The following is a 17,438-nucleotide window of genomic DNA, read 5'->3' as shown; positions in this document are numbered from 1 at the left end:
AACCTAGCCAGCATATTAAAAAGCAGCGACATTACTTTGCCAACAAAGTTCCATCTAGTCAAGGCTATGGGTTTTTCAGTAGTCATGTATGGGTGTGAAAGTTGGACTATAAAGAAAGCTGAGCACCAAAGTATTGATGCTTTTGAACTGTGGTGTTGGAGAAGACTCTTGAGAGTCCCTTGGTCTGTAAGGAGATCCAACCCATCCATTCTAAAGGAGATCAGTCCTGGGTGTTCATTGGAAGAACTGATGTTGCAGCTGAAACTCCAATACTCCTCATGCTAAGAGCTGACTCATTTGAAAAGACCCTGATGCTGGGAAAGATTGAGGGCAGGAGGAGAAGGGGATGACAGAGGATGAGATGGTTCGATGGCATCACCAACTCAATGGACATGAGTTTGGGTAGGCTCCAGGAGGTGGTGATGGACAGGGAGGCCTGGCGTGCTGAAGTTCATGGGTTTGCATAGAGTCGGACACGACTGAGCGACTGAACTGAAAACTGAATTTTCTAAATTTACTGAGGCTTATTTTTTGGCCTAGCATGTGACTTATCCAAGAGTATGTTACATGTTTACTTGAAAAGAATGTGCATTCAAATGCTTTTGCATAGAATGGGCTTCAGTTTATATATATGTAAAATTCATCTGGTATCATTTGTTATTTAAGGCCAGTATTTCCTTATTGATTTTCTGTATGGATGATCTGTCCATTGATGTAAGTAGTGTGTTAAGGTCCTCAACTATTACTGTATTACTATTGATTTCTCGCTTTATTTCTGTTAACATTTGGTTTATGTATTTAGGTTTTTCTATGTTGAGTGAATATATTAATAATTGTTATATCTTTTTTGAATGATCCCTTGATCATTATGTTATGTCCTTCTCTATTTCCTGTAAAAGTTTTTGTTTTGAAATCTATTTTTCTGTTATAAGTATCGCTGCCCAGCTTTTTTTAATTTCCATTTGCATGGAATACCTTTTTCTGTCCTGAACTTTCAGTCAGTTTTATATCTGAATTGGGTCTTTGTAGGCTGCAAACATACAAATCTTGTTTCTGTATGCATTTTACCACTCTGTCTTTGATTAAAGCACTTAGTCCAATTTACATTTTAAATAGTTATTCATATGTATGTTCTTTTTGCCATTTTGTTAAATGTGTTGAGTTTGTCTTTGTAGGTGCCTTTTGTTCCTTTATTTTTTTGTTCTTTTCTCTTGTATTTCGATAATATCTTTAGTGCTGTTTTAAAGTCCTTTTTTTTGTTTGTTTGTATCTATTACAGACTTTTGGCTTGTCACTACTGTGAGTTATACATGTGGAAATATACATGGAAGAAAATACAAGTGAGAATCTCTCAGTTGTGTCTTGACTCTTTTCAACCCATGGTGTAGCCTGCTAGGCTCCTCTGACCATTGAATTTTCTAGACAAGAATACTGGAGTAGGGAGCCATTCCCTTCTCCAAGGGATGTTCCCGACCCAGGGATCAAGCCCAGGTCTCCTGCATAGCAGGCAGAGTCTTTAACTGTTTTAAGTTGCTGATCTCTTAATTTCAAACACATTTTATCACCCTTGCATTTGTACTCTCCTCCTCTCACAATTATGGTTTTTTGATACCACATTTTACATGTAATTGCTTTGCATGTCTCTTAAATGCTTATTGTGGATATGCATAAATTTACAACTTTTGTCGTTTACCCTTACTACTAGTTCTGTGTGTGGATGCTTTCCTATCTTTAGTACCAGTTTGCCCTTACTGATGAAGTTTTTCAATTTATAATTTTCAATTTTCTTGTGGCCCTTCCTTTATCATTTAGAGAGTTACTTTAACATTTCTTGTGAGGCTGGTTTGGTAGTGCTGAACTTTTTTAGCTTTTGCTTGTCTGCGAAGTTTTTGATTTCTCCATCAACTCTGAATGAGAGCCTTGCTGGATAGAGTATTCTTGGTTTTTAAGTTTTTCCCTTTCATCATTTTAAATATATCATACCACTTCCTTCTGGCCTGCAGAGTTTCTGCTGAAAAATAAGCTGATAACCTTATGGGAATTCCTTTGTATGTTATTTGTTGTTTTTCTCTTTTATTATAATATTATCTCTATATCTTTATCTTTTATTTTAATTAAATAAATAAATAGTGTGTCTTGGTATGTTTGTTTTTGAGTTAATCCTCTATGGGACTCTGCTTTCTGAATTTATATATATATATATTTCCTTTCCCAGGTTAGGGAATTTTTCATCTGTTATAACTTATATTATGCTCCCAACTCCTTTCTTTCTGTCTCTCTTCTTCTTGGACCCTTATTCACTTTATAGTGAATATTATTGGGCTTGATGTTGTCCCAGAAGTCTCTTAAATTGTCCTCATTTCTTTCATTATTATTATTTTTTTCTGTTAAGCATCATTGATTTCCACTACTGTTTCTTCCAGGTTATTGATTCATTCATCTGTATCATTTAATCTACTATTGATTTCTTCTAGTACATTTTAAATTTCACTTATATTCTTTATCTCTGTTTGGTTGTTGTTTGTATTTTATAAATCTTTGTTAAAACTTCTAATGTCTTGCTCTGTGCATCAAATCTCTTGAGTTCTTTGATCATTTTTATGATCACTACTCTGAACTCTTTCTCAGGTTGATTGCCTAACTCAGCATTACTTAGCTCTTCTTCTAGAGTTTTATCTTGTTTCTTCATTCGAAACATGTTCCTCTGTCACTTAATTTTGCCTAAATTGCTTTTTTATATTAACTTATCTGGTAGGTTGGTTATGTTTCCTGACTTTGAAGAACTGGCCTTTTGCAGGAGACATCTTTTGTTCCCAGCAGTGTATTCCCCTCTCATCACCAATGCTGTATTCTCTACAGGTTCCCCCATGAGGGCTGCAAAGGTCTTTCTGTTGCAGCTGACGGACCATGTGAGCAGTCTGCTAAACTTGGTTGGCCTCTGGTCCATTTTGTTGCTCAATCTTGCCTTGTATGGAGGCTGAGATGACCTCTGGTTTGTGGTACTGGGTTACCAGGCATCTGACTGTGGAACTTTTGGGAGCCCTGGACTTTTGCTGGGTTATTTGTGGGTGGAGTCAAGGTCCAGAAGACCTAGGGGCTGTTGCCTGCCCGCCAATGGATAAAACTAAGTCATGGAGCTAGTGTGGCTTACTGGCAGAACCAAGTCCTGGATTCTTGTTTCAGGGCTATGGAGTCCCAGAGCATGTTGTTGGTGGGTGGGACTGGTTCCTGAAATATCTGGCTGTGTGGCCTCTGGTTTCTTGAAGCTTCTGTTGGCCTGCTGGTGTCTGTGTCCCCTGGGCGAGCTGCAGTTGCCTCCTACCCCAGCTTCTGCCTTCTATTCCAGACTATGTGGTGTGTGCCCTTTAAGTGTGAATTCTGTTTTCCCCAGCCCTCTGGGACTCCCGAAAGTAAGCCACACTGCCATTCAATACCGGATGCTCTGGGGGCTCATCTTCCTGGTGCAGGACTTCTGAGTTGGAGAGCTTGAATTGGGGTTTGAACTTCTCACTCCTTTGGGAGTGCATCTGCAGTTGTAACTATTCTCCTGTTTGTGAAGCTCCTACTTGGGGGTATTGGATTGGACTATATCATGACCCAATCCCTTCTACCTCTCTCAATTTGATTTCTTCTTTGTATTTTTGGTTGTAGAAGATCTTTTCTGGTAGGTTCTAGTCTTTTTTTAATCTATGATTGTTTTTCAAATTGTTGTGATGGTGTTCCGGTGAGAAGAGGTCGACTCAGGGTCTTCTCCTCCACTTATCTGGCACACTTGCCCTGTGGATAATTTTAACTATTGATTGTAGGAAACGAACCTTAGGAATTAAGTCCTCTCTAGAGTTGATAATTATGCAGACATTTCCTCAAAAGAAAAGTTAGTGATACCAATTTTAAGCAGAATAAAATAAAATATAAACCTTGTTCCAATTTGTTGTTTCAGTTTTTTAAATTGTGTTTTAACCAAAGCATTACAGTTGGTTCTTATTCATCATATTCCTCAGTGAGAAGCAGTGTAGGGTTTGGATAAGAGCATAGATTGTTATTTGGCTTTGTCATGTATTGGTTATGTGAACTTGGCAAACTCTTCTCAAATCTTTGGTCCTCTAACCTGAGGATGGTAATGTACCCTGTCTCAAAGAGATACTTGAAAAACTAAAGAATAAAAAGTAATATAAGGAACTTGATGTGAGATCCAGTACTTGGTAAGCTCTCAATAAATGTTAGATAATTATCATGATTATTATTAGCTTTAAGTGAGAAATCTTTATCTCAGGGCATATCCTAGTTTTTCAACATCTGTCTAATTGCCCAAGACTGAAACTTGGGAAAAATCCTTCATTCTTCTGTTTCTAACTCTTTATCCACTTTACACTCTTCTTGACTCTCAAATGCTTATACTTCTTACTGCTTGATTGCTGCTACCATGGGCCAAGCTGCCATCTACCATCAAAGGCCTGGCCATTTTAACAATAGCAGAGAGTTCTCAAACCTCTGAGTGTCTTCCCTTCAATTCATTCCGAACATTCAGGCAGAAGGATTGTTCTAAAATGCAAATCAAGCTGATGCTACTTTCCTGCTTAAAAGTGATCAGGGTATTCCAATGTCCTCTGCCTGAAGTCCAAGTTCCTTGAGATGACTTACCAGACTTTCATGATTTAGTCCTTGCTTATCTCTGTAGACTCATATTTTGCAACCTCCTTACCCTCTGTGCCTTAGCCAAAATAAATTTGTCTCAGTTTTGAAGATAGCATGCTCCCTTTCACTCCAGCCTTTACATATGGTTCTTTGTTTTTCTGAATGACTACTATGCCTCTTGTCTATAGTCTAAGAGTCACTTCTGGGTGGCTGTCTATGATCCCACCTGTGGTGTTTAGGTGCCTTAGATTTGTTTTTCTTCCATTGTATTTGTTATTTCCCCTCAGAATAGCTGTCACAAAAGTTTATAAATGTACTTTTAAAAATAACTTTCTCAATACCACTAGACATACTGCTTCTTAATTGGCTGCACATTAGAAGCCACTAGGTAGCTAAAAATAATCTGATGTCCGGAACCTGCCTCAAAGCAATTAAAGCAGATGAATTAAGACTGGGGTGGGTCCTCCATGTTTGTCTCCCAAGTGATTCTAAAGTGTGGTCAGAGTTCAGATACACTGCTATATATGGTAAGTTCTCCTGCATGAGGATTTTCTATTCTTTATTTTTCCCAGAGATTTGTTTCCTCAGTTCAGTTAGTTCAGTCACTCAGTCATGTCTGACTCTTTGTGACCCCATGAATTGTAGCACACCAGGCCTCCCTCTCCATCACCAATTCCCGGAGTGCACTCAAACTCATGCCATCCAGCCATCTCATCCTCTATCGTCCCCTTCTCCTCCTGCCCCCAATCCCTCCCAGCATCAGAGTCTTTTCCAATGAGTCAACTCTTCACATGAGGTGGCCAAAGTACTGGAGTTTCAGCTTTAACATCATTCCTTCCAAAGAACACCCAGGACTGATCTCCTTTAGAATGGACTGGTTGGATCTCCTTGCAGTCCAAGGGACTCTCAAGAGTCTTCTCCAACACCATAGTTCAAAAGCATCATTTCTTCAGCACTGAGCTTTCTTCACAGTCCAACTCTCACATCCATACATGACCACAGGAAAAACCATAGCCTTGACTAGACAGACCTTTGTTGGCAAAGTTCTGCTCTTCAACATGCTATCTAGGTTGATCATAACTTTCCATCCAAGGAGTAAACGTCTTTTAATTTCATGGCTGCAGTGATTTTGGAGCCCCCAAAAATAAAGTCTGACACTGTTTCCACTGTTTCCCCATCTATTTCCAAAGAAATGATGGGACCAGATGCCATGATCTTCGTTTTCTGAATGTTGAGCTTTAAGCCTACTTTTTCACTCTCCTCTTTGACTGTCATCAAGAGGCTTTTTACTTTCTCTTCACTTTCTGCCATAAGGGAGGTATCATCTGCATATCTGAGGTTATTTATATTTCTCCCAGCAATCTTGATTCCAGCTTGTGCTTCTTCCAGGCCAGCGTTTCTCATGGTGTACTCTGCATATAAGTTAAATAAGCAGGGTGACGATATACAGCCTTGACGTACTCCTTTTCCTATTTGAAACCAGACTGTTGTTCCATGTCCAGGTCTAACTGTTGCTTCCTGACCTGCATAGAGATTTCTCAACAGGCAGGTCAGGTGGTCTTGGCATTCCCATCTCTTTAAGAATTTTCTGCAGTTTATTGTGATCCACACAGTCAAAGGCTTTGGCATAGTCAATAAAGCAGAAATAGATGCCTTTCAGGAACTCTCTCGGATGCTGGCAATTTGATCTCTGGTTTCTCTGCCTTTTCTAAAACCAGCTTGAACATCTGGAAGTTCACGGTTCATGTACTGCTTAAGCCTGGCTTGGACAATTTTGAGCATTACTTTACTAGCATTTGAGATGAGTGCAATTGTGCGGTAGTTTATTTCCTCAGTTCAGTTCAGTTCAGTTCAGTTTAGTCGCTCAGTCGTGTCCGACTCTTTCAACCCCATGAATCGCAACACACCAGGCCTTCCTGTCCATCACCAACTCCCGGAGTTCACTCAGGCTCACGACTGTAGAGTCAGTGATGCCATCCAGCCATCTCATCCTCGGTCGTCCCCTTCTCCTCCTGCCCCAATCCTCCTAGCATCATTGTCTTTTCCAATGAGTCATGAGGTGGCCAAAGTACTGGAGTTTCAGCTTTAGCATCATTCCTTCCAAAGAAATCCCAGGGCTGATCTCCTTCACAATAGACTGGTTGGATCTCCTTGCAGTCCAAGGGACTCTCAAGTCTTCTCCAACACCACAGTTCAAAAGCATCAAGTCTTCAGTGCTCAGGTTTCTTCACAGTCCAACTCTCACATCCATACATGACCACTGGAAAAACCATAGCTTTGACTAGAAGGACCTTGGTCAGCAAAGTAATGTCTCTGCTTTTGAATATGCTATCTAGGTTGGTCATAACTTTTCTTCCAAGGAGTCAGTTCAGTTCAGTTCAGTCGCTCAGTCGTGTCCGACTCTTTGCGACCCCATGAATCACAGCACGCCAGGCCTCCCTGTCCATCACCATCTCCCGGAGTTCACTCAGACTCGAGTCCATCAAGTCCGTGATGCCATCCAGCCATCTCATCCTCGGTCGTCCCCTACTCCTCCTGCCCGCAATCCCTCCCAGCATCAGAGTCTTTTCCAGTGAGTCAACTCTTCTCATGAGGTGGCCAAAGTACTGGAGTTTCAGCTTTAACATCATTCCTTCCAAAGAACACCCAGGACTGATCTCCTTCAGAATGGACTGGTTGGATCTCTTTGCAGTCCAAGGGACTCTCAAGAGTCTTCTCCAACACCACAGTTCAAAAGCATCAATTCTTCGGCACTCAGCCTTCTTCACAGTCCAACTCTCACATCCATACATGACCACAGGAAAAACCATAGCCTTGACTAGATGGACCTTAGTCGGCAAAGTAATATCTCTGCTTTTGAATATACTATCTTATTCCTTATTCCAGGAGTAAGTGTGTTTTAATTTCACGGCTGCAGTCACCATCTGCAGTGATTTTTAAGCCCAGAAAAATAAAGTCTGACACTGTTTCCACTGTTTCCCCATCCATTTCCCATGAAGTGATGGGACCGGATGCCATGATCTTTGTTTTCTGAATGTTGAGCTTTAAGCCAACTTTTTCACTCTCCTCTTTCACTTTCATCAAGAGGCTTTTTAGTTCCTCTTCACTTTCTGCCATAAGGGTAGTGTCATCTGCATATCTGAGGTTATTGATATTTCTCCCGGCAATCTTGATTCCAGTTTGTGTTTCTTCCAGTCCAGCGTTTCTCATGATGTACTCTGCATAGAAGTTAAATAGGCAGGGTGACAATATACAGCCTTGACGCAGTCCTTTTCCTGTTTGAAACCAGTCTGTTGTTCCATGTCCTGTTCAAACTGTTGCTTCCTGACCTACATAGAGATTTCTCAAGAGGCAGGTCAGGTGGTCTGGTATTCCCATCTCTTTCAGAATTTTCCGCAGTTAATGTGATCCACACAGTCAAAGGCTTTGACATAGTCAATAAAGCAGAAATAGATGTTTTTCTGGAACTGTCTTGCTTTTTCGATGATCCAGAGGATGTTGGTAATTTGATCTCTGGTTCCTCTGCCTTTTCTAAAACCTGCTTGAACATCAGGAAGTTCACAGTTCACATATTGCTGAAGACTGACTTGGAGAATTTTGAGCATTACTTTAGTAGCATGTGAGATGAGTGCAGTTGTGCAGTAGTTTGAGCATTCTTTGGTATTGCTTTTCTTTGGGATTGGAATGAAAACTGACCTTTTCCAGTCTTGTGGCCACTGCTGAGTTTTCCAAATTTGCTGGCATATCAAGTGCAGCACTTCACAGCATAATCTTTCAGGATTAGAAGTAGCTCAATAGGAATTCCATCACCTCCACTAGTTTTGTTCATAGTGATGCTTTCTAAGGCCCACTTGACTTCACATTCCTGGATGTCTGGCTCTAGATGAGTGATCACACCATTGTGATTATCTGGGTCATGAAGATCTTTTTTACACAGTTTTTCAGTGTATTCTTGCCAGCTCTTCTTAATATCTTCTGCTTCTGTTAGGTCCAGACCATTTCTGTCCATTATTGAGCCCATCTTTGCATGAAATGTTCCCTTGGTATCTCTAATTTTCTTGAAGAAATCTCTAGTCTTTCCCATTCTGTTCTTTCCTCTATTTCTTTATATTGTTCGCTGAAGAAGGCTTTCTTATCTCTTCTTGCTATTCTTTGGAACTCTGCATTCAGATGTTTATATCTTTCCTTTGCTCCTTTGCTTTTTGCCTCTCTTCTTTTCACAGCTATTTGTAAGGCCTTCCCAGACAGCCATTTTGCTTTTTTGCATTTCTTTTCCATGGGGAGGGTCTTGATCCCTGTCTCCTGTACAATGTTACAAACCTCATTCCATAGTTCATCAGGCACTCTATCAGTCAGATCTAGGCCCTTAAATCTATTTCTCACTTCTACTGTATAATCATAAGGGATTTGATTTAGGTCATACCTGAATGGTCTAGTGGTTTTCCCTGCTTTCTTCAATTTGAGTCTGAATTTGGTAATAAGGAGTTCATGATCTGAGCCACAGTCAGCTCCTGGTCTTGTTTTTGTTGACTGTATAGAGCTTCTTCAATTTGCCTTGATTCATGGACCTGACATTCCAGGGTCCTATGCAATATTGCTCTTTACAGCATCGGACCTTGCTTCTATCACCAGTCACATCCACAGCTGGGTATTGTTTTTGCTTTGGCTCCATCCCTTCATTCTTTCTGGAGTTATTTCTCCACTGATTTCCAGTAGCCTGTTGGGTACCTACTGACCTGGGGAGTTCCTCTTTCAATATCCTATCATGTTGCCTTTTCATACTGTTCATATTCTCAAGGCAAGAATGCTGAAGTGGTTTGCCATTCCCTTCTCCAGTGGACCACATTCTGTCAGACCTCTCCACCATGACCCACCTGTCATGGGTTGCCCCACAGGCATGACTTAGTTTCATTGAGTTAGACAAGGCTGTGGCCCTAGTGTGATTAGATTGACTAGTTTTCTGTGAGTATGGTTTCAGTGTGTCTGCCCTCTGATGCCCTCTTGCAACACCTACCATCTTACCTGGGTTTCTCTTACCTTGGACGATGGGTATCTCCTCACCGCTGCCCTTCCTGACCTTCAACGTGGGATAACTCCTCTAGGCCTTCCTGCGCCCACGCAGCCACCGCTCCTTGGATGTGGGGTTGCTCCTCCCAGCTGCCACCCCTGGCCTCGGACATGGGGTTGTTCCTCCTGGCCGCCTCCCCTGGCCTCGGGTATGGGGTGGCTCCTCCCGGCCGCCACCCCTGACCTCAGACGCGGGGTAGCTCCTCCCGGCCTAGCATGTGGTAAATATTTGGTTAAACATATTCTCACTCGGGCTTCCCAGGTGGTGCTAGTGGCAAAGGACCTGCCTCCCACTGTAGGAGATGTAAGAGACACGGGTTTGATTGCTGGGTTGGGAAAATCCCCTGGAGAAGGAAATGGCAACCCACTCCAGTATTCTTGCCTGGAGAATCCCATGGACAGAGGAGCCAGGTGGGCTATAGTTTATAAGGTTGCAAAGAGTCGGACATGAGTGAAGCAGTTTAGCAGACACGCACATTCTTATTCTGTAATTTCCACTTTTAACCAATTTAAACAGGCCTGAAGATATAAGAAGAAAAGCCCCCTCCCCTCCTCACATTCTTGTATTTTACATAGAATGTTATGAGGTCATGGTATGAATTAGCCCCCTAAAATTCCCTTAAAGATTTGGAATATAGGTGATTTACTAGATAGAATGGCCATAAATATCAGGCTCTCAAAGATATTCATTTTCAAAAAGAGATTAGGACCCAGTTTCACATACACTTGGAAATATCACAGGCACTTCTCAGAAGTTGTCACCCATTGTCTAATATCTCTCTCCCATTAAGCAGATACCATGGTAAGGAAACAGGGTAGTGTCAGGACATACTAATGAATATGATTTTATATTTAATAATATTTGATGCTGGGAGGGATTGAGGGCAGGAAGAGAAGGAGATGACAGAGGATGAGATGGCTGGATGGCATCACTGACTCAATGGTCATGAGTCTGAGTGAACTCTGGGAGTTGGTGATGGACAGGGAGGCCTGGTGTGCTGTGATTCATGGGGTCACAAAGAGTTGTACACCACCGAGCGACTGAACTGAACTGAACTGAACTGAGTATTACTATAGATTATTATTTTATATTTAAGGCATCAGTTTTGGAAAAAGGAATGACTGGTCTGTTTCAGTAAGTCAGGGAAGAATTTGAGAGGAGCTGACATTTAAATTAAGCCTTGAAGTACAACTTGGAGTTTGCCATGCAGATGGGGCCTTTGGTTGCCAATCTGTTTATGAAATGCCAAAAATACTAGGTTGGAAGGTAGATGTTTAAAAATATCTGCCATTTTCCTTTATTTTCAAAGGGGAAAGAAAAATGACAATTTGCTTTCTAATATTTGGATGACGGTGTGGATTTTTTTCCCCTGTGGATTTTTTTCCCCATACCTTGACTGGCTTGTGTTGAGGCAGATAGATTTTAATATTTGAAGACTGCCACTAAGGTGGATTTAAAGGTCTTACGATTTTAAGTGTAAATGGGTGACCCTTAATATCCCAGTCATTCTTGACAATATGGATTTTTTTGCAGTATTATAAAGTTATAGATATTACTATGATTTTCTTAGAAATCAAGATACTTTACATATTCAGATAATATAATATTCAATAGATAACCAGATAAAACTGAAATTAATAAAATAGGAAACAAATTTTAATTTTATTATCGAGGAAGAAATATGAAGTAACCAGAAGTAGGTGAAGTATCAAAGTATTCTGTTCAGAATGGTTAGGGGATAATATGAAATAATTGTTTCTTTTTCAAAATAGTGTTAATCCTTTATATGCATTAAGAGCTAATATGAAGTTGTATTACATTTTAAAATAATAAAAAAATTAAATGACATTATTTTCTTTCCCTCTAGATTTTCTTATGCATCTTTCTGTGATTCCAACATCATAGCAGTGGTGGTAGACACGGCCCTTTATGTTGCTAAGAAAAATAGCCCATTTGTGGAAGTGTGGGATAAGAAGACTGAAAAACTCTGCGAACTAATAGACTGTGTGCACTTTTTAAAGTAAATTAATATTTTTTAAATTTATTTTATTGTGGAAAGAGTACTATGGGACCTATCTGCTTAACAAATTTTTAAGTGTGCACTGTGTTGTTGAATGTAGGTACAGTGTCATTGATTCTTTATTTCATGCCTGTAAGAACTGTCCTTGCACTTCAGATTTCACAGAGGGAGAAATTATGGCTTATTTTTCTTCCTTTATACTTCTAAATAGATAAATGTTAACAAAATTCAGAAACAAAATTATTAATAATTTTTGGCACCATCTGTTGGTATCCAGCAAATTTCATCTTTGTAAAAAAAATAGAATCATAACAGATATGGTTTCCTCAAGGTATTACAAAGAAAAAGTCACAAAACAATATAAAATATGGGTGAAAAATGTGCTAGACTGACCAGGATCAAGTGTGTAGGAGACTTCACATCACCCGTATAACTGTGTGCTGCTGCTGGCATCCAGGGCCATCACCAGTCTTATTTGCTAGCTACTATATACTTTTATTTTGGTTTTACTGTATAGAATTTTTTTTATCTTCTGGAGAACATTTTTATTATATACCATATCCATAAACTGAGATTTCAAAATTTACTAACACTTTAGTTTATCTCTGGATGGTGAGGAGATTTCTGTTTGGAAGACTTGACAGTTCTGCCTAGTAAGAGGTCCTTTCCTGGAGTTCTAAAATTGTAAGAATTTTTTTTGCTTCTGGATACCTCATTTTTGTCATGAATTATTCATTAGCTCAGGGAAAAATTCAGTGATTTGGATTCATATCTTTTACATGTAGATGACTATAGTTTTTATTTTCTTTTATAACTTTTAAACTTCATAAAAAATTTTGAAACTAATACTTTTTTCTTTATATTGAGCAGATACTATTCATTTTTTGCTGGATTGCATAGGTTTGTTATATATAAAAATTATATTCATCTTATTTCAGAGTTTCTTGAATTTAAGAGGCAATTGTTGTGTTATCTTTGATAATTTATGCTTTAAGTAGCAAAATGTGGCTCTTTGACATTCTATATTTAGCAAAATTAGTTTCATATAATTTTAATGATATGTAATGAATCTTGTCATGTATTCATAATCCAAAATGTTGTATATATATATTTATGTGTGTGTATATCTGTATGTATAGTCACATTTATTTTATCTCTTTATTTTTGAACAAAAAGGATTAACACATGCTTTCATTATGGTTTAGGGAGGAACTGGTCCGAGTAAGCAAGGAATTGAAACACAAAATGTCTTATTCTGGGAGAGTGAAGACTCTCTGCCTCCAGAAGAACACTGCTCTCTGGATAGGAACTGGAGGAGGCCATATCTTACTCCTTGATCTTTCAACTCGTCGAATTATACGTATAATTCACAACTTTTGTGATTCTGTTAGAGTCATGATGACTGCACAGTTAGGCAAGTTTACTTCCTTTAAATCTTTTATCATATTCTCTTAAGACTGTAAGAATATGTTTTTTCTTCACTTCCAAACATTGTATGAAGTGTCTCAGAAATTTTGAGTAGGGGCCTTAAAAGCATGAAGTGAGTAGATGTTTTTAGTCCCATAAGAGAAGCAGGTATTGCAAGTGAACACTAAATTTAGGTCTTACTTTCTCTCTTTTCTTTATAATCAAGGCAAAAAATATATGTTAAGCATTTTTAACTTTTTGACAAAGAAATTTAAGCAGATGACTATTTTGATCTTAGTTTAAACTTTCTACCCTTGTTAAGGAATACCATTTAGTTTTTCTTTCTGTAAATAAATTTATATTTTTGTACAGTATATATTGCTACCAGTGTATATTCTTATAGCAATATATACTTCATAATCTATATGCAAATATTGGAAAATCATTATGTTTTATTTACTTTATGTTTTCTGTTGTTCCTACTTTTCTACTCAACTATGAAGAAATCATGATAGCACATGATGCTCACACTTAACTCTTATTTTGACTAGTTATTTGCTTTAGGGAATAGACTTAGTATTTATACAGAGTTGATCACAAAAATGGGATTAAGTTCTATAAAACTAGAGTTTATGTAACTTTGGGGCTTCCCTGGTGGCTCCACAGTAAAAAAAAAAAAAAAAAATCCACCTGTAATGCAGGAGACGTGAATTTGATCTCTGGGTCAGGAAGATTCCCTGGAGGAGACCATGGCAACCTGCTCCAGTTGTTGTTTGGGAGATCCCATGGACAGAGGAGCCTGGTGGGCTACAATCCATGGGGTCACAAAAGAGTTGGACATGATCTAGCTACTAAACAACATCAACGGATGTAACTAGCAAATGAATAATAAAAATGTCGAAACAGGATGAAGACAACAGTAAACTCCTTTTACAGTAATGTATTAAGGAGAGACCAGTGTTTCTCTTCAGTCTCACAAATTTCCCATGAATAGGTGTCAGAGTTGCACGAAAGTTAGAATTACGGGCTCCTCATGATTGACGACTGCCAGGACACTTGTCCATGCAAGCAAAGTAGTAGGCGGATGGGGGGTTGTCTCTCTAGTCTTACTCACCAAGGTTGTTGTAGCCTTTAATTTGTATGTACTTGGTATCCAAATGGTTGTTCATTACTGACATTATAGGGCAATTTCAATGGGTTTAATTGATTTTTAAAATAATTTTAACATAATGTACAATATATGGTTTGATCTAGCTTCAACTCAGCTCTCTTGCCCTTGTCTTTTGCCGTATTCTTCTTTGCTCTTTCTGCTCTAGAAGAAAGTTCAGCCTCTCTTAAATACCATGCTTCATCCTACCTCAAAGTTTTGTGTGTGCTGTTTCATTCTGCGTAACTTAGTTACTGTTTAGTAACTAATCTCATCACTAGACCATAAACTCCATTTGTCTCTCTTTAATACATTCCTGTAAAAGGAACTTACACTATCTCTTTCATATATAGCTTTTGTTGGAGGAGTAATATATAACTATTGAGCCCATTTTGCAGCGAGTTTAAGCTGTTTTCTCAGATTCTCACAATAAGAATCATAACAAGAAGGTAGATCAAATTTTCTAACTTTAAAAACATACTGGTCACCTTGCAGAGTATTTTTTGTTCATCACCTTGCAGAGTATTTTTTGTTCAAACTCAGTTGAGGGATCTCTTAAGTAATGGAATTGTAAGTTAATTTCCAAGGTTTTTATGTCTTAAAATATGAACTATTGTACTCTTTAAAGTCCAACTTATTATATTGTTTTAACAGAACTCTTATTTTTTAATAAAGGAAGCCTTAAAAATGTCATGCTGGTTTTGGGGTATAACCGGAAAAGTGCTGAAGGTACACAACACCAAAAAGGTAATGTTTAATAGGATACTATATTCCAAGCAGACTGAAATGACATGAATGATTATAACATATTATGTTTTTATACATTTAAGGTAAATATTACATATGCATACAACTTTAGGCATTTTTAATTGATAGCTTTGTTATAGTTCAAATAATTTAGATATAAATCTTCAAAATTAAGTTTTAGTGATTTAGCAGTGTAATATATTTTTCAGGTGAAGTAGAGCTAGCAACCACTATTAAATGAGAACTAGCTCAAACCCAACATGGGTATTTTCCCTTAGATCTTACCTACTCCGTATTATCCAAATAATAGTCTGATTTTGAAAAGTGTTTGAAAAGGCTTTTTTCTTTCAGAAAATGAAGCTTTATGTTACTAAAGGTCCATTGTTAAAATTTAGTAGTTAGTTCTATAATGCATCTTAAACACTTTCCAAATATAATTTCTTATAAATGGTAATAATGTTACTTTTATATGAATATGTGTATAGTGTGTGTGTGTGTGTGTGTGTGTGTGTGTCTGTGTGTCTGTGTGTGTATGTAGTCCCAAGTGGCACTAGTGGTAAAGAACCGAGATGCCAGTGCAGGAGAATTAAGAGATCCAGGTTCAATCTCTGGGTCGGCAAGATGCCCTTGAGTAGGGCATGGCAACTTGCTCCAGTATTCTTGCCTGGAAAATTCCATGGACAGAGGAGCCTGGAGGGCTATAGTTCATGGGGCCACAAAGAGTCAGGAACGGCTGACCACACACACACACACACACACACACACACACACATACCCCCACACATATATATACACACATACACATTGGTCCAACAGCTAAATATAAATTAACAAAAGATAAAAATGTTTCATGGCAGATCTTTGTAACATGATTTGTTTTTTAATTTTCTAGAGATACAATCTTGCTTGTCTGTTTGGGACGTCAATCTTCCACATGAAGTGCAAAATTTAGAAAAACATATTGAAGTAAGAAAAGAATTAGCTGAAAAAATGAGAAGAATATCTGTTGAATAAGAGGGATATTGGAAATCTTTATCTTTGGATAGAAAAATGGTTATCTTCTTTTGTAAATATCTTTAAAACATGTTTATATATAAAAAGAATAATTACTACTTGCTGTTTGCTAATGTGTATATGAAGGAATGTTTATAGATTTTATTTTGTAAAAATGTACAAAATTGTTACCAGTGAAAATATATTTTAAAGAACTATTTTAAATGTAATATTTCTTATATATCCTAATTAAGTTTATGGATTAAATAATAAAAGGAAATCTAAAAAGTACTTGATTGTAGTACTCATACTAAAATTTACAAAGTGGATAATTTTTTGTTTTGTTACTCATAATGAAGGTTATGTTTATTTTGCATTCTGTGGTAAGACTGGTCTATTGCTGGATTACCATCTAGATATTCTGCGAAGTGGAATAAAAATATTAGAAAAGTTTAACACATTCCTTCTTAGATTGCTTTAAAATACAGTTATCATATATGCTTGTATATAGTCATTGAATTTGCACTAATGAAGCCCTTTGCTGGAACATGAGTTATTTTTGTTGCTGATGTAAACAGTGCATCTCATACAACTTCACTTTATCTAAAACAAAATGCCATAAAATGTGCTGATAAGAAACTAACATGTCAAAATCCTCCTATCCGAGAAAGATGTAGCTATTCTCTTTCCTATATTGTAACTCTGTCTTCAAATATGAAATCATAAAGTTTTATAATTGATGTAAATAAAATGTACAGTCCTTCAAGTGATATTATTATATTTTAATTTTGATTTTAAGTGCTAAACCACACCACTGACTACTTGTTCCCAATCTTCTTCACTCCAAATATTAGTACTCATCTTCTTCCTTAATTTGTGACCTGCAAATTCTACATCAGTCAAAATAGAAACTCTATTTTCAGAATTACAGAATTCTATAACTCCCACCAAGACCATGGAGATAAGAATGTAGCATTCCAGTTTGCTGAAACAGAAAGGAGCTTTGGCTATGATGGGTAACTGTTAACCTAGTCTTCTAAATTATACTTGAACTGTTTAAATAAATTCCTATGCTTGGAGTGTTGGGCTTCCTTGATAGGTCAGTTGGTAATGAATCTGCCAGCAATGCAGGGGACCCCAGTTGTATTCCTAGGTCAGGAATATCTGCTGGAGAAGGGATAGGCTCCCCACTCCAGTATTCTTGGGCTTCCCTTGTGGCTCAGCTAGGAAAGAATCCACCTGCAATGCAGGAGTCCTGGGTTCGATCCCTGGGTTGGGAAAATCCTCTGGAGAAGGGAAAGGCTACCCACTCCAGTATTCTGGCCTGGAGAATTCCATGGACCTTATAATCCATTGAGTTGCAAAGAGTCAGACACGACTGAGCAACTTTCACTTCATTTCACTTCCCTTCATTATGGAGT

General features: G+C 38.1%; 1 protein-coding gene across 3 annotated transcripts in view; it reads left to right on the top strand.

The window, feature by feature from the left end:
* The window catches only part of LRRK2 (leucine rich repeat kinase 2), a 214,333-nt gene extending 197,546 nt beyond the window's left edge, over positions 1-16,787 (top strand). For all 3 annotated transcript variants that reach the window (XR_011255928.1, XM_069584612.1, XM_069584613.1), the window contains exons 48-51: positions 11,571-11,723; positions 12,929-13,137; positions 14,953-15,024; positions 15,917-16,787. Coding sequence is in view for 2 of the 3 variants with exons in the window: in XM_069584612.1 (XP_069440713.1) it covers positions 11,571-11,723; positions 12,929-13,137; positions 14,953-15,024; positions 15,917-16,038 (556 nt within the window). In the remaining variant the exon portion in view is untranslated. The remainder of the gene's footprint in view (positions 1-11,570; positions 11,724-12,928; positions 13,138-14,952; positions 15,025-15,916) is intronic.
* The last annotated feature ends 651 nt before the right edge of the window (positions 16,788-17,438 follow it).

This window comes from Ovis canadensis, chromosome 3 (assembly GCF_042477335.2).
Source record: "Ovis canadensis isolate MfBH-ARS-UI-01 breed Bighorn chromosome 3, ARS-UI_OviCan_v2, whole genome shotgun sequence".
NCBI lineage: Eukaryota > Metazoa > Chordata > Mammalia > Artiodactyla > Bovidae > Ovis > Ovis canadensis.
Note: the sequence above shows the minus strand (reverse complement) of the source record. Positions and strands in the feature narration are given on the sequence as shown.